Source organism: Lodderomyces elongisporus, chromosome 5, assembly GCF_030384665.1.
Source record: "Lodderomyces elongisporus chromosome 5, complete sequence".
Lineage (NCBI taxonomy): Eukaryota > Fungi > Ascomycota > Pichiomycetes > Serinales > Debaryomycetaceae > Lodderomyces > Lodderomyces elongisporus.
In genome coordinates this window covers 99106-116083 of record NC_083677.1, presented here as the reverse complement: position 1 = coordinate 116083, position 16978 = coordinate 99106, and the positions used below count along the sequence as shown (strand labels likewise).

Below are 16978 nucleotides of genomic sequence, written 5' to 3'. Positions count from 1 at the left end.
TGGGTGCGAAGAATTAGTGTACGAGAAAAGAATGCGAGGAAAAAACTGAAAAAACAGCATGCAAATAAACGCTCAAAGTTAAATAATTACCGCATCAAAGTAATCAAAGTTGTCTATATTGCATCTAAACTCTAATCTACAAGTTTTTCTACCAATTCTCTATAAATATTGCTATCTTCTACTGACAAATAGTCTTCAGCAAAGCATAGAGCCTTACTGATGTGTCATTACTACCCACTGCCAAGTAGAATACACCATCAATAAGCTTATTGCTGAAACTAAGCTTTGATATCCTATCGGAAGGTGTCAAATCCGAACCTATAGAGTATACTTCCTCTAATTTCCCTTCGTCTTGAAGAGACACGGAAATAATCTTGATGGATCCAGATTCAAGTCCAATGGCAACTACATTTTTATCTTGTTCCCATTCCCCTTTATATGCCGATACAGATATAATTGGCTCGTCAACTTTCAAACTGTTGATCAACTCAACTTTATTGTTCGCATCGTCAACTTTCCAAAGCTTGAGCTGTTTATCACGGGACACAGTGACAAAATAGTCTTGTACTGTTAGCCACGAGCAATCCCAAATAATTCTCGAGTGTGCCTTTGCGTTCAACTCTAGAAGCTCAAATTCGGCATTAGCTTCATTCACAACGCGCCACAAACTAAATTGACGATCTCTGGACACTGCAAGCAAGTATTTACCATCTGGAGAAAATTCTAAACTCGAGATGGTCAAGTTGTGTCCTGCCAAGACTTGGCTGCTTTGTTGATAGTCCTTGCTGACATTAAACACTCTAATCACGGCATGCTTAGCATTATTCGATCTGCATGCAGTAGCAATTAGCTGGCCACTGGGCGATGTTGTACAACAACTAATTTCGTAACCATGTCCATACAACTTTTCAGTTTCTGTAGCCAAACTATTTCTTTGGAGAAAAGACTCCAGCGGTGGAACACTGTGTGGAGATGCACCTGCTGGCCCTTCTTCTCTTTCTTTGAACTTATCTTCATCACTTTGCTCACCTTCCTTCTCATCATCATCACGCTCGTCATCGTTTTTCTCTTCTTCTTGAATTTGTGCATCTGCCTTGTTTGATAACCCAAGAACTGGCAAAGACGCAAAATCGGGCAATATCGAGTTTTCGGTATTGATATTTACATTACTCAACTCCTTTAAACTTTCGTCTATGGATTTTGTGAGCTCAAAGACACGCAATATTTTCTCATCTCCACCAGAAACAAACTTTGTCGAAGTAATATTGTCAAGACAAATCATGTCGTATCCGTGGATCTGTGGCCTAGCAATCTCGTGCCATGTAGTGGTTGACTCGCCATCTTTAGTTCGTTTCCAAGGAGCATAAAGCCGCGTTGTTTGATCTAATGAAGTTGCCATAAAATAGTCACCTTCCAAAGACCATTTCACATCAGTGATGGGACCAACTGCACCAGTCACACCCAAAACTTCTTCAAAATATCTGCTATCAGCAGCACTAGTACCACCAGCACCACCAGTAGTAGTAGATTTGTACGCTCTAATAGCCCCCGTTTTACCACTTGCTAACACGTACTCATCTTGACTACTAGGGTCCACAAACCATAAACATGACCAAAATCCACCTGAAGCACCCGTTGCTGTTGATGCACCTTTGATGGACATCTCACCAAGCCTACTAACACAAACCCAAATACCAGATTCCTCATCCATTTCCCAAATCATCAATGCGGTATCGGCAGTTGCTGTGAGTAGCTGAAGCTTTTGTTCAGCTTGTGTAGAACCAGAAGACAAAGATGCCGATGATCTCTTTTGATACTTGTAAGAAGGATGCCATTGAATACCGCTGATCCAATCATCATGACCCATGATTAATGCCTCGAAACTGAATGCTGCCCGCTTGTTATCGCCATATTGGAACTTGTATTGTTTGTTTGATAAAAGAATCAACTTGTTTGGATCTTCATCTGAATCGTCGATAAATTCATTCAACTTTAGTCTCCAAAGTCTAACGTATCTATCTTGTGATCCACTTGCTAGTATAAAGTCCTTGTTCTCGCTCTGCACAACAAATTGCAAACACTTGACCCAATCTTCATGGCCCATAAGCTCCTCACTTGTACTGAATTTCCCAATTGAAGTTTTATCAATCTGAAACGTGTAAATGTATATGCTACTTGTAGTTCCACCAACAGCGAGAACATAGTTTCCTTCATCATCAAGGTTCTGAACTGCCAATGCCAAAGGATAGAAATTGCTCTTGACTTGAAATTTGTGTCCTAATCTAAACTCGCCTCCATCAAACAACCATATAATAATGTTGTGGTCTGCTCCTCCAGTAACAAATACATGTTCGTTTATCTCGGCAATACATGTGACAGAGTTTTCGTGACCCTCGAGCGTTTGAAAATGTTCATAAAATGTTTTGTCACTTTTTTGCTTCCACACATTGACTTGGTTATCTTCAGCAACGGAAACCAAGAATGGAGTATTTGGAAGAAATTTAACACCTGTGACCTCTCCTGTATGTTTCTTGAGTGTATGGTATACACCCTTTTGAGACTTGTCTAATGGGTTCCACAATGCAACAGTATTGGATGCACCAAAAGCTACGACTGATATCTCGTGGTTATAATCAGATACATAGTTTTGTTTGTTAGTTCCAATGAATATGGCCTTTTGGTCAACCTCCTGAGATGTCATAGTGGATTCTGTCCCTGATAAAATAAAATAAACTGAAACAAATCAAGAAAGAAGGAAAGAATGAAAAAAAAAAATTATATTAAATACGATCCAACACAAACTGATTTAGATTCCTCTTTGCATTACACTCATAACTTCGCAATGAGATGTCTTGTACTTTTTTTATAGATATATATTATTTTTTCTTTTGCGAGGTACAAAGTCCAGTGCGGCGGCATCTTTTTTTTATTAAAACTTTCGCGGTGGTAGTAATAGTAGCTGTAATAACATTGGTGGCATATCCACTACATAACAAGTATACAATGTATTCTTTATGAAAGCTTCAATCAATTTGAATTTACTCATACAAGCTTAAGAGTAATCATTTACACACTTATTTATTTATCTATTAATTTATTCACTCCTTCACATTAGCACAGCATATACAAATACATAAATATCCATGGTATCGGCGTATGTTCTATTTCAAACAATGAGGTTGGAAGATTAAAAAAAGAGAAAAAAGACTAACACTTTTGATTAGAGTCATTTTGGTTCAGCATGCAACGCCAGAGACAATAATACAATTTGAGGATCAACTTTCTAATGAACTACCAACAAGGCGAGGGAATTGGGGTTTTACATTCAAGATTTTTCGAAACAACCTGTACTCGGTGCCAGAGGCTATTGCTGGAACCCATGAGAGGAACCCAACTTCGCAGTTTTTGTTTACTTTAGCTCCCACATACCTCCCTGGAAGTACAATTACTATTATAAATGGACATTCTGCTGGCGTTTTTTGCAATTCTATACAAGAAGAAGTAATTGAGCTTGGAAACAACCCCGAATTGAGTATACCAGATAATCATTTGCATTTGGGTGCCACCACCGGGTTGAATGATAGCTTTGATTTGTTTCTTAATCAAAAATTACAGAGTTTATGGACACAAAAACAAATTATTAAAGGTGATGGAGGTCAGATTTATGAACTAGAGAATGGCAAAGTCTTGATAAAAACATCGAATGTGTTTATGCATGGAAGTTTTAAAGGATTGCTTGTGCAGATCGAAGTAGACGATTCATATAGAAAGCGAGGTGGCGCCATAAGTGCAACAGCAGTGACAGAACGAGAAGAGGATGCAAACATAATACGGCAGGTTTTGGCAAAATACAACGTACCACAAGGCAAAATCTCATTTGATGTGTTGGATACGGCTGCTAGCGATCGCTATGGTAACCTTTGCTTGCAGTACTCTCGAACATTAGACTTTTGATCTAGAATAGAATAATAGAAAGAATAGAAAAGAGAGAGAGAGAGAGAGAGAGGTTAAAGAAATTATTCATACTACTTATCTCTTTCTGAAAGAATATCTATAGATTATTTCCAAAGAAATTCACATGTATTACATTATTTGCAAGCTCTTCAAAAAAGGAAAAACGAAAAAAAAAAAGAAAAAAAAACGACCGTACAAATGTTTAATAAAAATGGTTGTGTTGATTCATTCTTGGATAAATATATCCTCTGAGTTAGCATGTTCCTATGTAATAAATTTTGAGGTCGGCGCTACCACATCAGCTCCCAGGTTCTATCGCTGTATAATATATTGTGGGATGCGCTTTTTTACGATGCTCATCTATATACATAGAAGAAGTCTTTAACTACAATCGAAAATTATATACATCACGAAACAACAATTATTAGAATAACAAACAAGAGTTTCATAATTCATCAATAAAGAAAAAGATAGATAAAAAATGGTCAAATCTCAAAGAAATGGGAAGAAAGGTGCCAAAGTATTAAGCAGGAAGGAGAAGCGTCAGTCCGAAAAGGAAGAGATGGATAGTCTTCGGCAGCGAATCGAGGAGTATAATCCCGAAGTTGACGAGGCAAGCATTAAACACTTTAGCGATCTACCGATTACGCAAAACACTCTTCGAGGGTTAAAAGAGTGTTCATTTGTATCTCTTACTGATATTCAAAAAAAGTCTATTCCAGTTGCCTTGAAAGGAGAAGATTTGATGGGAACTGCGAGAACGGGATCCGGTAAAACATTGGCATTTTTGATCCCTGTTATCGAGATTCTTTTGAGAAACGATATCACTGAATACGACGGACTTGCAGCATTGATTGTATCGCCTACAAGAGAACTTGCAGTTCAGATATTCGAAGTCTTGGCAAAAATTGGAAAGTACAACTCCTTCTCAGCTGGTTTGGTGACTGGTGGAAAAGATGTGCAATACGAGAAGGAACGTATATCTCGAATGAATATTTTGGTTGGTACACCAGGAAGAATATCTCAGCACTTGAATGAATCTGTGGGTATGGAAACTTCAAATCTACAAGTTTTGGTTCTAGACGAGGCAGATCGTTGTCTCGATATGGGGTTCAGAAAGCAAATTGATAACATTTTGAATCATTTACCACGCACCAGACAAACACTTTTGTTTTCAGCAACGCACACCGATAGTGTTCAGGACTTGGCAAGATTATCATTAACCAACCCAAAGAGGATCGGTACATCGTCTGACCAAGACATCTCTGCCATACCAGAATCTTTGGACCAGTATTATGTGAAAGTTCCTTTGAATGAGAAATTGGACGTGCTTTGGTCATTTATTAAATCACATTTGAAGAGTAAGATTTTGGTGTTTTTTTCCTCTTCAAAGCAAGTACAATATGCATATGAAACTTTTAGGACTCTTCAACCAGGTATTCCTTTGATGAAATTATACGGAAGGCATAAGCAAACGTCGAGGCTCGAAACAACAGTGAAATTTTCTCAAGCACAACATGCATGTTTATTTGCCACTGATATAGTTGCTCGTGGTCTTGATTTTCCAGCAATTGATTGGGTTATTCAAGTGGACTGTCCAGAAGATGTGGCCACATATGTACATAGAGTGGGGAGATCTGCGCGTTTTGGTAGACAAGGCAAATCGTTATTGATGCTTTTACCCACAGAAGAAGATGGTATGTTAAAGAGAATGAAGGTGCATAAAATTGAGCCAAAGATGATGAATATTAAAGAGAAGAGTAAAAAATCCATTCGTCCACAATTACAATCATTGTGCTTTAAAGACCCGGTGATCAAAAATTTGGGGCAAAGGGCATTTATTGCATACTTTAGGTCGGTTTATATACAAAAGGACAAGGACATTTTCAAAGTTGACGAATTACCAGTGGAAGAATATGCTGCTTCATTGGGACTTCCTGGTGCGCCAAAGATCAAGATAAAAGGTGGTGAGATAAACAAGGAGAAGAAGAATCAGTCAAGAAAATTGTTGCAACTTTCCAAGGCTGATGAAAATGGTGAATTGAAGGAGGATGACGATAAGCCTGCTAAGGTGAGGACAAAGTACGACAGAATCTTTGATAGAAAGAATCAAACTATTTTGTCGGAACATTATCTTAATATGACCAAGAGTGCGCATGGTGGTAAAGATGATGACGAAGATGAAGATTTCATGACAGTGAAGCGTCAAGATCACGAATTAGTGGATGATGAGCTTCCTGACTTGCTGCTTCCTGTTTCCAAACGTCAAGCCAAGAAGGCTCTCTCTAGAAAGGCTACTTTGGCTTCAAAAGGTAACCCTACCAAATTGAAATTCGATGATGACGGAGTGCCGCACGCCATCTATGAATTAGAAGGCGAAGAAGATTTTGAGAAAGCCGGTGATGCCAAGCAACAAAAAATGGAGTTTGTCCAGAAGGAACAAGAAGCAATGAAAATTACTGATTTGGCCGATAGGGAAGTTGAAAGACAAAAGAGACAGGAAAAGAAGCGTAAGAGGAAGGAAATTGAACGAAGGATACGCGAGGAAGAGTGGGACGATGGTTCTGGAATGGATGGAGAAGACTTGCCAGATTTGGAGAGAGATATGGAACCTACTGAAGCCAAGCCTAAGAGGACTAGTAATTGGTTCGATGATGATGATGATGATAATGATGGTGGTGATGAAAAGCATGGCAACGGTAAACCACCTGTTAAGAAGGCTAAATCTGATAGCAAGTACGTTGAGTTTGAGGAGCCTGAGACTTTGGAAGACCTTGAATCTTTGGCAGCTACTTTGATTGGGAACTAGGTAGATAGAGTAAAGAGAAGAATCAGTAGGATTAAATTAAAGATAATAATACAAAAAAAAAAAGAACAAAAAAAAAGAGCAAAAAAAAAAAGAAATTAAATGAAAATGCAAAAGTAGATTAAAATGAACAAATCCTCTTCACTTTTTATTCTAAAAATACTACATGATCAAAGACTCGAATTTTGCAATATCTGCTTTGGACTTATCGGGTGAAACTTCTGTTTCGTCGAATTCTATAGTTAAAAATTGCATAACCACGTCTCTAGCAATTGCATATTGAGTTTCCTCTTCTTTTGAAAGAAGCATCAATTCATCAACCAAGTCTTTACCCTGCGCCAACATTTTTGCAAACACTTTTGCTCTGTTTATAATTTGTTGCGGTAAATCACAGAATTTGGCGCAGTGAATACCAAAACTATCTGCTGCAACACCAGCCTTTACCTTGTATAAATATTTTATACTGTCAACATGTTGCGTATTCAGTGGCAGATCTGGTTGTAGTGAAATTTGCATTGATACATATTTGACTCTTTTATTCTCAGAAAGTATATTATTGGCGAGCCAGTGGTCCCGAAATAACTCTAGGTAATGGGTCGACATAATACAGCGTGGTGGAGAGCTCATCCTAGCAAGATAAGAGATAGCCCCGCCAAACAATGCTGGTGAATCAATGGAATCACTTCCTTTGCCAAATTCATCCACCAATATTAATGATTTATCTGTTGCAAGAGTAATGCACTTTGAGAGCTGGTTGATATCAATTGCAAACGTGCTCAAATGTTTTTCTAGCGATTCCCTGGACAGGATCCGCGTTAGCAACATATCAACTACTCCTATAACCCCCAGTTGTGCAGGAATGGCACATCCTAACTGAGCAAGTACCGTAATGAGTGCGATTTGATTGAGGAACACAGATTTTCCAGAGAAATTTGCACCTGTCAATACCATAATTCGTTCTTCTTCTTCCTCTTCTTCTTGATCCGAGAATTCTACATCATTTGGAACAAACAGATTCAGATAGGTTTCTACTAATGGATGTCTTGATTGTTTTAAACACAAATCATAACCTGTAGTCAATTTAGGAAACTTATAACCAGGTAGTTGAGAAACCGTGGCTAATGAGCACAAGCAATCAAGTTCAGTTAAAGCAAGCATGGTATCGACCAAAGTTGACGCATACTTATCGACTTCCTTCTCCTGAAGTAGCTGAATAATTTCAATTTCCCGATCGATTATTAGCGTATGAACGTCTCCATATGCATCATCCATTTGTCTCACTTCTGGTGATTTATAATACAAGTGAGTTGATGTAGCAAAAACTTCTTTCCAGTCACTCGGTAAGCAAACATCCGTAGTATCATGAGTTATCACATTGTGAGTTATTTCGCGAGAAACAAGAAAACCTAATTGTGGAATATATATTGTGTTGAACCCAATACCAGGATAGCATTCACTTATATTTTTAGTGCACGTTTGTAATATCGAGTCTAAATTATTGTAAATTGATCGTAACCTGTCAATTTCAGCATCAACTCCATCACGGATTATTATTTTGCCTTCTTCTGCAGACAATTCTATCGCAATCACCAGGTGGATTATTCTCTCTAGTTCTTGAAAAGCAAACAAATCTTCATTCAAAAGGAAACTCATGCTTAAAGAGCTTTCATGTAACTCTTCAACGTTGATGTGTTGTCTAAGTAACTTAACAATCAGCACACTATTCCTTAGCAATAAAATCAAAGAATTCCAGCATTGCCACAGCATCTCGTTGGTCTTCAATCTCCGTACTTTTGCAAAGCAGCCCTTCATGCTACGAAGTATTGTGACGATTTGGCTACAGCCTCGGTTATCATGACCAAAGACACCACTTGACAAATATCTAATCATACTTTGTCTTTCCATTATTAAGGTAATGTCAGCCAAAGGCTTTCTCACCCAATCCATGAGCAACGAATAGCCTTCACTAGTGGCTGTGTAATTGACCAAATCAAATAAACATGACTTTTGCGATTTGGACTTTGAAAATACTTTGCTGGGATCTGGGAGAATTTGAAGTGCATACAACAGATCCACATCGATGAACATATGGTCTGTAAAATTACAGAATTGGACAGAATCAACAAACTCTGCAATATTTGACTCTTCGACATAGTCAGCAACTCCTAAATAGATGGCATTAAGGGTGCCCACCTAATACTATCGGTTAGTGGTTTGGTTTCCCAGATATATATATATATAATAAATAAAAAAAAAGTAAAAAGAAACGAAAAGTATAAAAGGAAAATGAAAAATGAAAAGTAAATCATTTTGCTTTTGCAAGTGTCTATTTATATCAACATACTGATAACTTGAAACATGATGATTTCAATGCGAGATCCAGAAATAATCTGGAACGAACACTTGTTATACAATTAATAAATGAATCAGCCAATTGCTGTAAGTCAAATCTATTAAAGTCTGCCACAATTTTTGTGAACAATTGAAACTCATATTGGGATTCTTTTTCTCTCAAGTAAATAAACATCAGCTGCTTACACCTCGAAGACGCAAACACAAGGTTGGGTTTTAAATCATCCAAAATTGTGTAAAGATAAACATTTGGATTACTCACTTCAAAATCCTCGTAAATGTAGGCCACTCGAGCATCGAAATCTAAACAGGTAACACCAAGTGTGGCTTTATGGTAATCTATCGACAAAATCCGTTTGTCGCAAACATCGAACGTAATATCTTCAAAAGATGTGTTACCTGTTGCTGCTGCTGCTGTTTCTTCCTCTTCTCCTTCTCTATGTACACTTCTGCCATCTTGTTCATTCCATGCTGCACGTCTCTGAAACATTAATGGGGATCTTATAATAAGTATGTTTCCACATGTAATTTCAACCCCAAAGTACAATTTTTTTGCAGCACAATTTTCACGCACATTGGGAAAAGTGCTGCAAAAACATATGAATGAAAAATAAATTATGAGGAAAATGGAAACGGGAGAAAAGAGAAGAACAAAGGACGAACAAAGAACAAAATAAAAAAAGAATCAACAGCAGCAACAACGACAACAACAACAACAACAACAACAACAACAACAACAACAACAACAACAACAACAATGATAAAATAAAGAGCCAGTACAGCATTATTCTTTCATTCACTCTATACAAGGAGTGGCTATTATCTTATCATTAACATTTCCCAAGTGAAACAACTTTCCGGCAACTTCTCTACCTTCGTCATCAACCAAATCCATGTCATCGGAGTTTTCACCCAACGGCTGGCCCCTAACTTCCAATAATGCCAACTCTTGCAAGAAATCAGTCGGCGAACCTTTTGTAACATTCAATTTTATTCCATTACCCAACGATATTGTAATCTTACCAGATTGATGGATGTTGACTTTACCTATTGTTCCATAAAGATCGGAGCTCGTTGTTGCAAACGCAGATCTTGTCTTTTCCTCTTGTGACTCTTTACCCAGTTTTTCTGCTTCTTCTGTAATGTTTGTAGAGTGCTCAATTCCTGGTTCTAGCTTGACCTTGCTTTTCTCACGTTCATAAGTTGGCAAGTGAGGCAACTGGAACATTACATACTTATTATTGTTATTGGTTTTGTTGTAATTGCTGGTGTGATTTCCTTCTTCTTCTGCTTCTTCTTCTGCTTCTTCTTCTGCTCCTTCTTCTTTTTTTGTTTCATTGATAGAAACATCCTGAACTGAACCTGTCAAGAGATCGATAATTTGTTCATGATCTGTTATCAACTTACTCTGTTCATCGGTCACAATTGAATCTGCTTGAGTGATCTTGCTCTCCAATTTGGCCTTGTTCTCCTTAATCAGCTCAATCTTTGCTTCGATGTTTTCACTCTTTGCTGTATCTTCTCTGCTTATTGATATTACTGCAGGAGTATTCTCCGCTGATGGTTCTAGTTTCACTGGCAGTGGTTCCTCTACAACCTTTGTTTCCTCCACCTTACGTTGTATACCATCATCTCTAAATGGTCTTTGCGGAAACAATTCAGTTTCGCTCTCCTCAAATCGGTACTCTTTGGTCATGTTGATTCTAGTCTTATCTTCCTCTTCTTCATCGTCATCGCCATTACGACCTTCTGCTCCTTCTCCAGACGGACTCTTCAAGGTCTTTGGATCCTTTAGTTTCAAACTACCAATAAACTCTGAAGTTGAAACCTCCTGACCAGAGCTATTGAATATCAAATCAGATGTAAGTCCCAATTTCGATCCACTTGCTTTACCCAAAGAAACAGATCCTGCTGCCAACGGACCCTGAGTCACCAAATGTGTCCCTGCGTAATTATTATTACGACCCCCTCTCCCTCTACCTCGTGCACCACCTCCACGACCTCGTGTAGGCTGCGTTGATGCATGTGAACTTTCGTCTTTGACTTTTGGTGCTACTTTCTCCCTCTCCTCCTTGGATTTTCTTTGAACAACTTTGGGTTTGAATTTCAATCCAGACTTGGAACCTGAAGGTGTAGGAGTCTTTTTCGTATTTAAAGAGTCCAATCTATTTGACATATTATGGTTTTATTATGTTTTTTTTCTTTGGTTCTTTAAGTTCTTTAGATTGTTTTATCTTTTTTTCTGTTTTGGTTTTAGTTTCTATTTGCTTATGCAAATGAAGGTGTGTATGTGTATGTATGTGTGTATATTTATATATGTATATCCAGATGTCTTAATGTGTGGGATCAAAGGTGGATAATGAGTATCTCGCTCACTAGTACAGAGAAAAAAATATGAGATGAGTTTGGTGAGAACTGCCATATTTGTCTCATCTAAAACACTTCTCACACATCCAATTTCTTTCACTCATTAACTCCTTCACCCACTCACTTAAACTCATATTTATATATTTTAATATATATATATAAATAAACATATATACATACATAAGAAGATGGCGAGACGTACGACCAGAAGATCGGTAGAAGAAGATATAGAGCCCGATGAGGTTGATCTGTTCCACTCAAATAGAAGCAAGATTCTATTAAACGAAGCCGGCGAATATGGTCAGCAGAAAAGCATCGATGACGTGGAGTCAGAAGAGGAAGTTTTTGGAGAGTCCGCACTGGGGAGCGACGATGACGACGAAGGGGGAGATGATGAAGATGAAGATGAAGAGGAAGAGGGTGATGTGGATGAAGAAGAGGAGGAAGGTTGGGGTGGAAGAAAAAACTACTATGGTGGAGATGAAGCTAGTGATGATGAAGATTCTAAGCAAATGACCGAAGAGGCAATGAGGCAACAACGAAAGCACTTGGAAGATCTTGCTATGGATGACTATATCGATGAAGACATCATGGAGGATTGGCAAAAGAAGGCCGACACGTTTGATAACAAGGAACAGCAAACGACATTTACACAAAAGATTATGAGTTCTGGAACCTCGATTGAACAACTTGACGATAATGAGCGTCTACAGTTGCTTCGTCAATCTTTTCCTGAATTTGTTCCATTAATGAAGGAGTTAGAAATTTTGCGACCGGAGTTGGATGAGTTGAGAAACATAAAGTCTCCAAACCAATGCGTACAAATTAAAATTGCAGCTCTCTCAGGTTACCTTGCATCCATTGCTTCATATTTTGCATTGTTTGTGGAAAATTTGCAAACCCAAGAGGATTCATTTATCTCAATGAAGGATCACCCCGTGATGGAAACAATTTTAAGCTCCAAGGAGGTGTGGAGACAAGCAAACGAGTTACCCATGGAGGTTAAAGATACTGTGGTGGCACTTACTTCTTCAACTGCTTCCGGTGCTGATGTATCGAGTGAATTTAATGAAGATGAGTTTGTTGATGCAGAAGAATACAACCTGGAAGAGGAAGAGGAAGAAGAAGGAGAAGAAGAAAACGAAGATGATGATAACAATGCCAAATTAAAGAATGGTTCATTAGACCTGGACCTTGACATTGACATTACAAAACAAAGAGCTATTAGAAAAGTTGCAAACACTGCTGAGGACGATTACGCTGAAGGTAACATTGAAGATGTTGATATGGAAGATAAGAAGCGTAGGAAAAAGACCTTGAGATTCTACACGGCGAAAATAGACAAGGCTGCCGCGCAACGAGAAAAGGCAATCTCTGGAGATATGGATGTGCCGTATAAGGAGCGTCTCTTTGAAAGACAACAGAGACTTGTTGAAGAAGCGCGTAAACGTGGTCTTGAGAAACGAGACATTCTAGATGCAGACGAGGATGATTTGAACGAAAATAATGTGGAAGCAGGTGATTATGGTGACTATGATGGTGATGCTGATAACAATGATGTTTATGATGGTGGTGACTATTATGAGAGACTTGAAAACAGAAAACATACAAAGAAGGAGAACCGTAAGCAAGCACATATTGCGGCAGTCAAAGCTGCTAAAGAAGGTAAGTTGGCTGAATTACAAGATGAAGTTGGAGAAGATGGAAAGCGTGCCATCAATTACCAAATACTCAAGAATAAAGGTCTTACTCCACATCGTAAGAAGGAGTACAGAAACTCGAGAGTTAAAAAGAGAAAGCAATACGAAACAGCAAAGAAGAAACTCAAATCTGTTAGACAAGTGTATGATGCTGAGAAACATAGAGGTCCATACGAAGGTGAAAAGACTGGTATCAAGAAAGGCTTATCTAGATCTGTTAAATTGGTATAAATTTTTGTTAATACAAGTTTTAATTACAAAAATTTTTCTAATATAATAATTATAACAAAATCACTTTAACGACTAAATTGTATATCATCAATTCTGAGTATTGACTTGACACACTCTGAGGCTAGCACAATTGCACTTGTACATACCAATACTGGTTGCAACACATGCTCGTCAAAAGTGTTGGAAGCACCTGCTCTTCTCACTGAAATACCTGCATTTTTTTCTCCGTTCTCATGTCTATTCCTCAAGTCAGTAACAACATTGATTGGGTTCAATCCGGCATTTTCAGCCAATGTTGTAGGAATCACCTCAAGGGCTTGGGCAAACTCCTGGTATACGAATTGTTCAACGCCAAACAACAGGTGCGACTCTTTCATGAGCTGTCTAGAAACTTCAATTTCTGGTGCGCCACCGCCGGCAATCAATGCTTTTTCTTTCACAAGACATCTGATGACACAGAGGGCGTCGTGCAAGGATCTTTCAGTTTCATCAAGAATAAGGTTATTTGCACCTCTAATAACAATCGATACTGTTGGCTTTGTAGTCTTTGATGTAATACCTGAAATCTCGACAATTTTGGAACCAGAACTTTCAATTTCTTCAACCAAATTGGCTGAACCCAACCTATCCTCTGTGAAATTCTCAACATCAGCAATTGGTTTACATCCAATAGCCTTGGATAAGAACTCTACTTCATCTCTCTCAATGTCTTTGATAACCATAATATTGAGTTTAGACAAAAAGTGCAAAGCGAGTTCATTTACAGCATCTCGCAAAATAGACTTTTGTATGAGCAACACATTACATTTGGCCTTTTTGATCTTCTTACAAATGTTCAACAAGTAAGCTCTTTCTTCCTTCAAAATCTTGTCCATTTGTCTATAGTCATTCACAACGACATTATTTTCCATATCTGGTTTTGGTGGTGATAGCTGGAATTGAATCAAACCAATCTTTGCCTTTTCCATCCTTGTTGGGCCACCTGCATTTTTAACAACGCTTTGTGTCAAAACTACACCATCTACCAATTGAATATCATCGATAGTACCACCAAGTTTTTTGATTAACCTGATATCGTTCAAGTCGACATTATCCTTACTTTCATTCATTACTTTCAAAACCGAGTCCACTGCCAATGGTGCCAACAACTGTGAGTGTTGTGACACAATTTTCGAACTAAGTGATGTTGTTGCAGCTCTAATCATTTGCTCCCTATCTTCAAGTTTGATCTGGTGAGACATCTCCAAAAGGATTTCAACACTACGTTGTGCAGCTCTTTGGAAGGACTCGGCAATTAATGTAGGGTGGATACCTTTGTTCAATAATCTTTCGGCGGCCCCAAGAAGAGCACCAGTTAAAATGGCAACCGAAGTTGTACCATCTCCTGCCTCAACATCTTGAGCATGGCTGACATCAACCAACATTTTAGCTGCTGGATGCAAAACAGCCATGTGCTTCAAAATTGTAGCTCCATCGTTGGAAATAATAATCTCTCCGTTCTTTGTTCTGATCATCTTGTCCATACCTTTAGGACCAAGCGATGTTCTTATAGCATCTGACACGGCTCTTGCTGCTAAAATATTTGCTTTGCGCACTTCTTGTGGCTTTTCCTTGTTTTTGAATGTGGCATTTGATGGTGCCACCTGAGTTCTTGCAGCTGCTGCCATAGTGGGAGTGATGCAATTGATATAGAGAGGTGGTAATAGGTGAAAGTGAACTTGAACTTAAAGTTGGGTGTAGTTTTATAATTATTTTTTTTGATTTTTTTTGAATAAAGATAAAGGATAAATAAGTTTAGTCTGTTTTTTTAAATCAGTTCAAATTGTTCAGAAAATTCTGATGTCCTAGTCAGTATGATTAATTTTTTTTTTTGGTTTTTTTGTTTGTTTTTTTTGTTCTTCCTTTTTTTTCTGCCTGGTGCTTTTGTTCCAAGCTATTCCACGATGCGTAAAAAAAAACAAACTTGAAAGAGGGGCGCGCGAAGGGGACAAGGGGCAAGAAGCGTGAAGACAATCTGTTTGGCACTACCCGAATAGAACAAAAAAAAAGGAACAGAACAGAACAGAACAGAACAGAACAGAAAAGTAGGAGCAGCAGCAAACACTTTGTCACAACCACAGAATACCATGACCGACTATGCAAAGTTTGAGGAGATAGATCTTACAGTGGAGGAAGTACTCAATTGTTCTTTCTCCAAATGGGCTCCCTTATTCCCTAAAAATGTGTTTCCCTATAAGATAATAGCACCATTGCCCGATGGGTTCATTGATTATGTGCAAAGAGATGGGATTAAACTACCATCTGCTAAAACAAACAAGATTGTTCTCGAACAGAATAGCGATAACGAATATAGTGATTGGGAGGATGTGGAGGATATAGAGAATGATACTGGTGAAGTAGAGGAAATGCACAGTGAATTTCAAGAGAACCATAAGGAAAAAGAGGTACTTGAAGCGAGCGGTCATTTTCCTCAGCTAAACCAAGAGATTACACAGAGTATAGCTGAGCTAGGTGGAAAAGTTATTCCCAAACTTAATTGGTCAAGTCCCAAGGATGCAAGTTGGTTAATGCCAGGGAATGTGATCAAATGTACAGAGGTGGATGATGTACTTTTATTGTTAAAATCGTCTGATCATGTAATTGATGATTTGGCTTATCCGTTTCTGGAAGTTTCCCAACTTCCTGAAGATGAAACTAGAAAAAACGGGCAAGATAGGATAAAAGTGGATTACGAATTGGTATTGAAGCAATGGAGAGATTTGAACCCAGCATTGGAATTTCGAGTTTTCGTTAAGGAGGGCAAAATATTGGGTATTTCTCAGCGTGATTTGAACCACTATGACTTTTTGAAAGAATTAGAGCCACAGCTAAAGGAGAATATACAACTGTTTGTAACTGATAAGGTTGTCAACAAGTTGAATGCGTCGTTACCCAATTTGACCAAATTTATAGTGGATGTTTATGTTCCTCGACCCTTTGACAAGATCTACATCATTGATATCAATCCCTTCCTGAGAAAATCCGATTCGTTGTTATTTACATGGAATGAATTGCTAACTGCGGATCCAGATAGTGATACTGTTCCATTCAGATTGATTAACGAGACCAATGTTGGCGCATTTGCTAAGAAGCAATATAGTGAAAGTCAGGTCCCTCTCGATGTTATAGGTGCGGCCCAGGACCATGAGGCATTGATTGAGTTAGCCAAAGAATGGGAGAAGTTACAGTCGAAGGAGGCAGAGGAAGAAGATGAGGCCGTGGTGGTAGATGGTGTGATTGAGGAAAAGTAGCTGGAAGAGTTTTTTGGAGGGGAGAAAATAGCGGGTAACAAGGATTAGTGTTGCTGTTTAATAGAGTAGAATGCAAATGATCATTAGTCCAAGTGGAATTTATCTATATTTATTTATTTCTGTCTGTATAATTACATAAATTTGTACATCAATTTTTAAGGATACCTTTTTTAAGAGAGAAAAAAATATATATTCGGAATTCAGCTTCGTGATTTAATTTCGATTTTTTATTAAAAAAAATAAATAATAAAAAATAAAAAATAAAAAATAAAAAATAA

General features: G+C 38.1%; 8 protein-coding genes across 8 annotated transcripts; 4 read left to right on the top strand and 4 right to left on the bottom strand. All coding sequences in view use genetic code 12, as the record gives it.

The window, feature by feature from the left end:
* Nucleotides 1–178: 178 nt before the first annotated feature.
* ELP2 (Elongator subunit elp2) lies at nt 179–2701 on the bottom strand (the record flags this gene model as incomplete). Its single annotated transcript, XM_001524172.2, has 1 exon — nt 179–2701. The coding sequence occupies one exon, from the start codon at nt 2699–2701 to the stop codon at nt 179–181; it is 2523 nt and encodes an 840-aa protein (XP_001524222.2).
* Nucleotides 2702–3143: 442 nt separating this feature from the next.
* On the top strand, nt 3144–3954 carry SRB2 (mediator of RNA polymerase II transcription subunit; the record flags this gene model as incomplete). The annotated part of the gene is made up of 2 exons (XM_001524171.1): nt 3144–3154; nt 3225–3954. 2 exons carry the CDS (start codon nt 3144–3146, stop codon nt 3952–3954), a joined length of 741 nt encoding a protein of 246 aa, XP_001524221.2.
* A 481-nt stretch (nt 3955–4435) lies between these two features.
* DBP4 (ATP-dependent RNA helicase dbp4) lies at nt 4436–6763 on the top strand (the record flags this gene model as incomplete). The annotated part of the gene is made up of 1 exon (XM_001524170.2): nt 4436–6763. One exon carries the CDS (start codon nt 4436–4438, stop codon nt 6761–6763), a length of 2328 nt encoding a protein of 775 aa, XP_001524220.2.
* A 159-nt stretch (nt 6764–6922) lies between these two features.
* On the bottom strand, nt 6923–9602 carry PVL30_003914 (uncharacterized protein; the record flags this gene model as incomplete). Its single annotated transcript, XM_001524168.2, has 2 exons — nt 6923–8953; nt 9105–9602. The coding sequence occupies 2 exons, from the start codon at nt 9600–9602 to the stop codon at nt 6923–6925; spliced, it is 2529 nt and encodes an 842-aa protein (XP_001524218.2).
* A 306-nt stretch (nt 9603–9908) lies between these two features.
* On the bottom strand, nt 9909–11288 carry RPC53 (RNA polymerase III subunit C53; the record flags this gene model as incomplete). The annotated part of the gene is made up of 1 exon (XM_001524167.2): nt 9909–11288. One exon carries the CDS (start codon nt 11286–11288, stop codon nt 9909–9911), a length of 1380 nt encoding a protein of 459 aa, XP_001524217.2.
* Nucleotides 11289–11667: 379 nt separating this feature from the next.
* SAS10 (something about silencing protein 10) lies at nt 11668–13410 on the top strand (the record flags this gene model as incomplete). The annotated part of the gene is made up of 1 exon (XM_001524166.2): nt 11668–13410. One exon carries the CDS (start codon nt 11668–11670, stop codon nt 13408–13410), a length of 1743 nt encoding a protein of 580 aa, XP_001524216.2.
* A 65-nt stretch (nt 13411–13475) lies between these two features.
* Nucleotides 13476–15077, bottom strand: CCT4 (T-complex protein 1 subunit delta; the record flags this gene model as incomplete). Its single annotated transcript, XM_001524165.1, has 1 exon — nt 13476–15077. One exon carries the CDS (start codon nt 15075–15077, stop codon nt 13476–13478), a length of 1602 nt encoding a protein of 533 aa, XP_001524215.2.
* Nucleotides 15078–15536: 459 nt separating this feature from the next.
* Nucleotides 15537–16700, top strand: PVL30_003910 (uncharacterized protein; the record flags this gene model as incomplete). The annotated part of the gene is made up of 1 exon (XM_001524164.2): nt 15537–16700. One exon carries the CDS (start codon nt 15537–15539, stop codon nt 16698–16700), a length of 1164 nt encoding a protein of 387 aa, XP_001524214.2.
* Between the last annotated feature and the right edge of the window lie 278 nt (nt 16701–16978).